Raw genomic sequence first — 10,067 nt, forward strand, 5'->3', positions numbered from 1 at the left:
TGCAGTTCAATTCAAGCAGGATATCTACAGACTTTTTCATGATTTATGATCAAATGTGAGACAAGCCTAAAACAAGGGAACGCATTTTCCACAATTCTGTTTTTTAAATGTGAAGTCTCAAACACCAAAATAAGTATTTTATGATAGATGAACTGTAAACTAACCTTGCTTTTTCTGAAGTTACCCTTATTACCCATACTTTTATGACAAAAGTCCTACCTATCTAATCTTGTTATCCAGGTCAGTCCTGCCATTTGTTTTTGTACCTGGAACTAAAAGAGCTTAGAAAGCCATGAACTCAGGGTCACAAAAGTACCTAACTCCCCGAAACGCCATGAAGAATCACAGCACTGTTTTCCCTCTGTTGTGCACTGGTTGGGAATAGTCCCATCAGAATTGCAGGTGTAAACTTGGGGAGAAAAATCACAGACAGTGGATATGGAAAAGCATCATGCCGCTGCCAGTGAGATGCGACACTTCAGGCATGCCCATAGCGAAGTAGTAAAGAAAGAGGAAAATTTACGCTTCAGTCAGACTGCATTTTCCTTGCCAAATGGGACTGCAAGTTGCTGTCTAATTAGCCAACTCCTATCACCCACATATCCTTCAGATGTACTGTTTGGCAGGTTGCTTCCTGCCACTAAGTACTGTTTTTCTCCAAAATATATTAGTTTGTACTTTCCAAGGTCAATCTCGCTGTATTTGCTGTTCATGTTTGTAAACACTCGTTGACACTCAATATTGCAGCTCTCAGTGGTGGGCTGGGCACTTCTGGATCCTCACTTCTCGTGGTATTTCCAAGATGCTTTGCTTTCCAAAACGACATATAGATAATATCACTCCTCTTTCATCAAGCTGTCAGTCCATGTATCACATGCAATATCATGAACATTTGTTCGCTAGTGTGATTTCATGAGAGTCTATAACAGTTTTCTTACTAAGATGCAAACATATTTTATGATTCTGCCAATCTCTGAAAAAATCAAACTCTTCTAGTCTGATTATTTTTCATAAGGTGAAGCTAGTTTATTATTTATTGTTTCAGTTATACTCCAGAAGCCCCGTCCTGCTTCCTTGCCTCTGCTCGGCGCGGCTCGGCGCGGCTCGGCTCGGCTCGGCGCGGCTCGGCTCGGCGCGGCTCGGCGCGGCTCGGCTCGGCTCGGCTCGGCAGGCCTCGGCGCGGCGCGGCTCGGCTCGGCGCCCACGGTGCCGCTCGTCCCGCCTACCGCCGCCGAGCCCCGCCGCGGGATCAGGCGGCGGCGGGAGCCGCGCCCCCGCGCCGCGCCGGGTAAAAGGGACGGGGCGGAAGAGCCGCGACTCGCGGCGGCGGCGGCGCGGGAGAAGCAGCCGAGGAGGACGCGAGTCCCCCCTCACCGCCCGGCGGCACCGGCGGCCGCGGGCTGGGCCACGAGCGCCGCGGGGCGAGGGCACCATGACTGTGCTCAAGCTCTCCCTCATGGCCTTCAGCTTCGTCTTCTGGGCGGCGGGGCTGACCATGCTCATCATCGGCCTCTGGGCCAAGGTGTCGCTAGGCAGCTACCTGGTGCTGTCGGCCAGCGACTGCCCCAAAGCGCCCACCATTTTGCTGGCCACGGGCGCCGCCGTCATCATCTGGGGCTTCCTAGGCTGCTTCAGCGCTGCCACAGAGCATCGGGGCCTCCTGTGCACCTATGGCGCCTTTCTGACCGCTGTGCTGGTGGCTGGGCTGGTGGCAGGGCTCTCAGGACTCCTCTACCGCCAGGACATCGCGCAGGGCTTCCAGGAAGGGCTACATGAGGCCCTGCGTGCCTACGGTGAGGACGAGGGGAAGGCGGATGCGCTGGACGCTTTGCAGCGCGCCTTGGCCTGCTGCGGCGTAGAGAGCTACCGCGACTGGCTCGCCTCCCCCTGGGCGGTGGAACAAAACGGCTCCGTGCCTCTCAGCTGCTGCCGGGCCCGCCGTGGCTGCCAGCATCGGCTGCCCAACGCCCACGGGCTGCACCGCGATGGCTGTTTCAGCAAGGTCTCGGCCTTCGTCAGCAGCAACATGTTCTATGTTGCCACGGCTGCCCTGGGGCTGGCACTGCTGCAGCTCATTGGCATTGTGCTAGCCTGCCTGCTGGCTGCCCGCATCCCTGCCCACCCGCTGGGCATCACCAGCCCCCGCTGAGACCCGCCGGGGTCCCCTTCTCCCTTCCAGGCCCCTTCCTTCCCCCAGACCCAGGAGATCTGGGTGCTCCCCGTGTGGAAAATCATTCCTCCATAGTCCCCAGTTCCACCTGAGCTTCCTCCACCAAATCCCATTCCTCTTCTGGAGCCTGTGCCAGAGGCATCAACACTGCAGGCATCTCCAAATCCCCTACACTGTAGCCCTGGAAATACAGTGGCTCCACAGCCTCTCAGAGCTGGGAAGGTGCCTCCCCTCCTGGCTGTGCCCCCTGCATGGTGGCAGGTCCCCACTGCCCCTCTGGAGCCTCTGGATGCCTTCCACAGACAGCAGTGGCAGCAGGGGCAGATGTCACCATCTGGGGCAGCATGGACAGCTGGGTCAAGGCTCACCAGTTGTCCTGCTGATGTAAACATACCAAGGCACAGAAATGGGGCCCAGGAGTGAGAAGAGGAATCTATGAGGACAAGAGAGATGTCTTTCAGCGTTACGTGGGGTGAGTTTTCTTCTGAGACTGGGAACTGGTGACAGCATGATGTTACTGAAAAGTGATCGGCAATTGCAGCTACTGGACTGCCAAAGGTGCAGGACTGGTCAGTGGGCTCCTGGACAGCTATGCCAGCAGCTGCCGTCAGGGGCTGCATGAGGAACTGCCCAGACACTGCACGAGCCACCACTGTGTTTTGCTCTCTGGCAGGTCCCCTGCACTGTACTCCTGTGCAAAGATTTCCTATATGTGTTTTGTACAGGTTAAAGCTATCCAGCTGCCACGGGTGCTTTTCCTGCCATGATATTTCTGATCCCAATCTCCATCTAGAGGAGCTGTAAGTGCTACTACTCCCTCCTTTAGGACGCGCTCGTTCTCTTAGCCAGTGCTTTGCTGGTTACGTCTCTGCAGGGCTGAGCAGGCCTTAAACCTGGGTCCCTGTCATAGAAGAGGATGGCAAAAGCAGTAGAACCAGATCTGGCTAGGGGTGGTGAGAAGTGGGGAGAGCATCTTTCCTTCAAAAGTTTCTTTTGAACTTTTGCTATTGGCTTCAGGGAGTGGAACAGACTGTAAAACAGATCTAAAAATTGACCTTCAGAATTGTTGACTTTTTCTTTTTTTCAAAAGATTTGTCCCTGAGGTTCCCTCTGCCTCCCATTTTCGAAGCCAGATCTATATAACCTGAGAGTAAGCAGAAGACTCCAAGACTTGCTGTGTAGCCCTGGCTCTGCACAGGATGGAAAGCAGTGCAAATCTAATGAATTTTGTTTTTCGCAGCAGTTTCAGGCTTGTATTCAGAGCCTTAGGAAAAGCAAGTTCTGTATTTTAGAGTCATGAACTTTTAATGCTTCCCTCCCCTTTCCTCCTACTTCTTAAAAATCTTTGAACTGGGCTTTTTACCTGTTCCTCCACCTCCAGGCTCAAAGATATGCTGAACACTCATCTTATCTAGCAAACTGGGGAGGGAGAGGATTTCAGAAAAGAACCAAAAACTGTAAAGGAAGTCCAGGATTTGGCATCTTTTGGGAACTTAGCTAGCAAAACTGTGAAGAAAAGGCAAATGCTAACAAATACCAGCAAGACAGGTAATCTGCAGTGAAGAAGGAAATGAGTGATCACTTCGGAGGGAGGACTGGAGTTCCTCTCAGGGAAAGGGGATTAGAAGTAAAGCACTGCTGCCCCAGCATTGAGTGCATGGGGTGGGGAGCAAGGAAGGCTCTGATCATTTTCTTTATCGCTTGGTTTTACTACTTTTTACTAGTTCTCTGGCTTTCTCTTCTCCCCCCACTGGAGGGCGATTGCTTGATTGCTAGGACTAGCCAGGCGGAGGCTCCATCCTGCTCGTGAGGGAGACGAGAGCAGCAGAGCATGGAGCTTGTCCCAGCCCGCTGTTTTGACCAGTGCCTGCTCCCTCAGGTGAGACGTGCAAAGGGAGCAGCAAACCGATTGCTGCCTTTCCGTGGGGAAAAACAGATGGAAAACCCTGGCCCTCCCTCAGCCCCATCCTGCAAGAGCTCTCCCGCGTTGCAGCCAGCTCCCAGAACATGTCCCGGGGACTCCATCAGGGGAAGGATCATGTGAGATGCGGTGCTAACCCTCCTCCTGCTGTTTAAATCCTTGCAATTTCTGTACCTAAAGCAATCCTGCCCCGGTATTTCTGTTTTTCCCCCTTGGAGATCTTCAGTCCTCACTGAAAATAGACTTCTAGGATTTTGTTTGACAGTACTCCTGGGGGTGAAGCCAGGGAAGAGGTCATATTCACTCCAAAGGATTCTGATTTTAGATATCTTTCCTGCTTTTGATGGTTTATACCAGTTAAAAATACCTGGAAATACTATCCCTTCATGAAGGGCAATGAAGCCCCTTTTTGTCCTCCATCAGTCTCCTTTTTTGGGAGAGGGTTTGCTCGACTGTACTGTGAATCTGCCGCACCTGCAGGTTCGTAGCTCTTTCCTGCCTGGGGATAGTGCTGCAGTTTGTTGTGTTGATAACAGCCCCTGACTTGCTGGCCTGCTCTCCTAAAGGTGCAGTATTCCTGAAGATTGCAGCAGGCTTGCTCAGAAGCCATAAAGGGAATTGCTGTGATTTACATTAACAATTGCTCAAGCTTGATGGCAGATGAGAATATAAAAAAAAATATAATGTAAATAGTGTAGGTGACATTGCTCACCAGATATATAAAGTAGGCTAAAGTTTGAAATAAGTTTCAGATAAGGACTGCTTGAATCCAGAACAGTGTTTACAAACAAAAATCTACAAGGAGCAGCCAGAAATGTCTGGCACACACTGGAGTACAAATTGATTTTGCTACTCTATTTAGTTCCAAGAGCAAAGATCAATTATGTAATCCCCTGGGGGTCAGTTCTTCTGACCAAAGCTCAGGAGGTTAAAAGTATAAAAAGAAAGACGGAGTTCTGTTATGATAATCTCTGGGTTTTTTTTGAAGTGTTAGCAGTTGGGAGGAGTAAGGTGTCCTCATGTTAGGAAGATTTACAAAGCCTTGCTTAAGATATAAAGGGTCTGTAGTATGCCTGTTTGGAGAGCAGTTCTAGTCTGCATGGATGGAGCCTTGTCTGTAAACTGAAGAGCGATTCTGGATTAATGCTTATGCTGTGTTTGGGTGTTAGTTGTGGCTTGATTGCCCATTTGTCCAGATATTAGATGACTATGTAACTAAGTAATATGATAATCATGTTCCAGGTGAAAAGTGCAGTGTAAACAGGCTTCTTATAGTCATTTGTTTATTCATCTGCATAGGTAGACTCAGGAGATGTTTTGGGATATCTCTTTATAGAGAAAAGTGTTTTGTTTTTTTAATCACTGTTTTTTAATGTTTATTCTTTTACATACCTTCGTTTTTATTTTTGTTTGTAAACGTCCCCTTACTAATGCTGCTTCTCTTTGGAGTTATGTACTAGTGGAAGTCCTCTTGTTTTCCAGAATTCAAAGTCATTTCGTACAGTTTTAACAATGGGCAAAAAGTACAGTTTGTATTAGTATTTCAGAACTAAAGTCTAGCAAGTGTTATGAGTGAAGCTGTCTATATTTTATATAGGCAGATGTGAGGTCACTGTAGACTGAGTCGAATCATGCGAGGTTCCATTTAAAAACTGACTCAAAACTTGTATTTCTGTATGTCTCTTCATGGTTCAACTAAGTACAAGTGAAATATAAATGAAATGTACACTGAATGTAAAGACAGAAACCTACTGTGGTTTCATATTCAGAAAGATCCATTAAAGAACCAATAACACAAATGTTGTGGAGAGGGTTGGGGAAGGGGCATGGAGTTGCACTGAGTTTATCACTACGGTCTTCTTCATTTGAATCAATAAGCTGTGAAAACTTGCAAGAATACGGCATTGCTTTTTTCTTGCTACACTGATTTTGATTATTAAAATTATTTCTGATATTGATCCTGATTGCATTATATGACACATGCACTCAATCAGAATGAAGGATGTTGTTAAAACTCATTTTGTCAAAAAGCTTGTGTAGATGTTCGCTTCAGTAGGTTTTTTTTTTTAAGTTGCTAAAAGAATTTTTAATTAAAATAGGAATGACACAGTTCTAAGCATACCAGTGCATGTTTGTATGGAGGTCAGACCTGAATCTGAGGACATCAGCTTAATATAATGAATAATTCAAAAGGTAAACTGTCACTCTCCTTTCTTGGCCTACAGTCACTGAAATAGCCATAAACCTCTGCATATGATCACACAAGGTTAAGCATATTTATATCACTGAAAAGTTCATTGACTTGCTGTGGGTTTTAACAGAAATGTTTTTGCTAGTTCATAGAATAATAATAAACAACATTAACTTTTGTAAAGGTATGGAAGAAATATCATTCTTTTCAAATTAATTCCCAGAATGAATCCACATTTACCCCACCAGTAGCTTTTACCCCACCAGTGAACCAATTTTAATTTAATTCTCAAAATGGTCTAGATTCAAGGTTAATTTTTTTCTGGAACTGGAACTGGAACTGGAAAATGTTACACCAGACAGCACAATCTCCCCCTTGCTCAAATATGTATTTGTTTTTTGTCATCTCCTTCAACATGTCACTCAACAAAATGGTTTATTTTAAATGAAGGCTGATGCTATCTTCTACAAAAAGCTGAACTCAGTTATAGAACTAGGGATTATCTGATCAGTTAAAAATATACCAATATAAGAACAAGCTATGTTGCAATAGTAGAAACAATAGTTTTATTGTCTGAGCAAACAGATTTAGCATTGACAAGGTGGTAGGATTAGGCCTTGTTATGAAACAAGGAATATTTTATGATGTTGATCTATTTTTTCTGTTAAGTGAATGCCAAGAATATGACTCTTTCAAACTTCAAGAACGCTTTGATGCTGATCTTTTGTCTAGCATGAGTTATTTACTGTACTTGCGTATACCGTAACTCCACATTACAGATAACCAGAACTAAAAATGGGCCTTATAATGCATCATAAATTCTTAGAGAAGAGATGGTTTTCCTGGTTTTCCTTAAATTTAGATATTAGTGGTAAGATTGGCTAAATCAGAGAAGAAAAAAGATTTTGTCCGTGAAAATGTGATTTTCATGCTTCTCTATTTATCTTAGCAATCACTTACTACCTCTGTGATTTCCACTGATATCAGCTGATATTGTATAAAGACCTTGACAAGAAGAGTAATCATCCTATTATTTCCACAATTAAATTACAGTAAATTACAGTAAATATCCAGCAACCTACAGGAGATTTTGGTAACTCAGATAGAATGGGAACAGAGCTGGAAATTCAGTGTTTTCCTAATAAAATATTTTGGATACTAATAAAAAAAGCATGTCCAGAGAAAGTTTGGGAGGTCAAGTTAAGAAGTCTTACCACAGTCTTGTTTTGAAGCAGCACAGAATGTCAGCCAAAAGCTAAGACATAAGTCACACGACTACAGAGTCCAAGATTTTCTTTTTGCCTGAAATCTCTTCAGCTGAGGAGGATGGTAGGTACCACTGGAAAAGTAGCACTGTTTTGTTTATTTTCTTGGCTGAGCTGTGCTGGCAGCAGCATGGAACAGAGCAAGTTATAAGATACTCTAACTTTAAAAAGACAGCTGTGGTTTCTAAAGGTCCATATAACATCTGAGGAACGTCTGTAAAGATGTTACATGTCCAGTCCCTCTCCTCCATCCAACCTTCACCACATACCTCTGCATCAGGGGTCCTGTCAAAGCCATGGTCGCTTCCCCATGACACCTCAAATTATGTCTCAAACAATTGAAGAAAGCATTTATTTGTGGGAAAGGATCTTTTCATCAGGAAAGCAGACAGTCCACACTGGTTTATTTTGCACGCGTATGATTTCATGGGCTTTTTGGTCAGGAGTCAAAGCATGAATGCATGGTGGGCAGAAGTACAGCTAAAAGAGTTTAGATCTGACTAGAGACTCGAAGGAGGAAGAAAACAAAAAAATGTCCAAAGGTGAAGGCAAGTCTGGTGACAGTGAGACTGCAAAGGAGGAGAAAACAGTGGTAAGTTCTGGACTGTAATAAAGAAACTATTTTCTGAGCAGAATCTAAGCATGAACTGTGAAAAAGATTTCAGTATGAGTAAATCTCTTTTTCCATTAGCCTTCCAATACTGGCAGTGTATAATTTTTAATGACATTATTTTGTTTGTGCACCATGAAAAGTTAATGGGAGTCACTATAGAAACCATTGTACCCTTGAATTTTATGCTTTTCAGAATGATAAACTGGAAAATATATGCAGAGCAAACCAGAGTGTAAAACAACCATGTCAGTGGTAAGATCTCTTGTGGTGCTTCTGTGTTTCCCTCTGCTTTAGAAGCTGACTGTCTTTGTAAGACAAGATTTTTGACACTGGTATGTTAATTGGCTAAACATATCTATTGGCGTAATTTTATTGCAGTTAATACTTCATCATGCATCCATTATGCTTCAAAATGATAGAATACATGCCCCTGCACAAATCAATGATTGTTAGACCATAAATTTCAATCCACTTAATATGCCACTGTAGTTTGCTGAGAAATTGATGAAAATATCACGATTTAACCATGTTTTTTGTGCCCTTCACTGTCCTGATCTACTTTATGAACAAGTAAAATTCAAATATCAAATATCAAAGAATATAATGGTCCCACATTATCAAACAGGACACAAACACAAATGCATTTTCAGAAGCTCTGTATTTATTGGTCAAATAGGGAGATCTGCCTGTGGATGAGACAGCAATAGGAAAAAGAAAAGGTATCTACCCAACATATCATTCTGTCCTTGATATTAGCTTTCAGTACACCATGTACTGTCTATTGTAGAGAGGAAATCCTCTGTTAATGATTTTAATCCCTATAATAGAATTTAGTAGAGAATCTTATCTGGGCTACAGGATTAAAATTATTGAATTAAGCATTATTTCAAAGGATGTAATTCTATAAAGATTTCTCTAATCTGCTTGAAGCAATTTCTATAAAGCCTTGTTTCTCCTGTGCTGTTAATGTCTAGAGTCACTCTTAGGCTGCATTCACAGCAGCAAAATTTTGAGATAAATAGTGCTTGAAGCCTGAATCTTAGGCTTCCCATTTTATAAATATTAACTCTGTTTTATAATTTCAGGGTACTCAAACTGCTACATTACGAATATTATGTTTGTGTTTGTTGTTTTTCAACAATATGTTGTGTCTTAGAAAAGCCCACAGCAAAATAAAGGGAGCTGCAGTGCCCATGTTGATCAAGAGAGGCAACTCTGGAACTGGAGATTCTTAGAAAAGTATCATATCCCAACATTGCAACAAATCAGTCAGACAGAGCTTGGTGATTAACATTATTAGATTGCCCAGAATGTCAGTCCTACAGCTGACTACATGAGATGCATCCATCTTAAGCTGCTAGCATTTTAAAGCTGCAATATACTTTCATAACAAAACCTAAGAAAAGAGACCTTTCATGCTTAGTGCTTAATGGCTGCTGGTAGCTCCACTTCTTTCAGGTCATGAAGAGAGGGTGCTGGGGCTATCCCTGGTCAGTTCTAGGACTGACTGGAGAGCCAGGATTGATGATGCCTTGGATAAAACATCTGTCGATGAGAATAGTCCTACTGATTTCTTACAATTCTGAGTGCTTCTTCCAGTTCTCCTTCTGTGCTGTATAATTTCCTGACCTTGCAGACACCACTATGTATGGTGCCTACTACCTTTTAATAATTTGCAGGTAAAGTAACAGAACAGTAGTGTTGGAAAAATGATCTGAGCAATACAGTGTTCTACTTACTGGGCCTTATACATCCTTGCCAGTATGTAAAGGAAGCCTCTCCAGGCAATGGATTTCTTTATTCCAAAGTCAGATTATTTACTTTTTATAAAATTTATTTTTGTGTTGTTTTAAAAAATGTTCATTGTTATTTATTGAAAGGATAGTCGGGCAGTCCATCCAGGTCTG

At 43.7% G+C, this 10,067-nt stretch overlaps 1 protein-coding gene across 1 annotated transcript; it reads left to right on the forward strand.

The window, feature by feature from the left end:
* The first annotated feature begins 1,432 nt into the window (after positions 1 to 1,432).
* On the forward strand, positions 1,433 to 2,198 carry LOC106495916 (tetraspanin-7-like). Its single transcript, XM_013956476.2, has one exon. It carries the CDS (start codon positions 1,433 to 1,435, stop codon positions 2,147 to 2,149), a length of 717 nt encoding a protein of 238 aa, XP_013811930.1. The 3' UTR covers positions 2,150 to 2,198.
* Positions 2,199 to 10,067: the final 7,869 nt, after the last annotated feature.

This window comes from Apteryx mantelli, chromosome 1, assembly GCF_036417845.1.
Source record: "Apteryx mantelli isolate bAptMan1 chromosome 1, bAptMan1.hap1, whole genome shotgun sequence".
Lineage (NCBI taxonomy): Eukaryota > Metazoa > Chordata > Aves > Apterygiformes > Apterygidae > Apteryx > Apteryx mantelli.

What these genes read in the sequence shown, in the direction of transcription:
- LOC106495916 (XM_013956476.2), top strand. Translation starts at nt 1,433, where the DNA reads ATGACTGTGCTCAAGCTCTCCCTCATGGCCTTCAGCTTCGTCTTCTGG.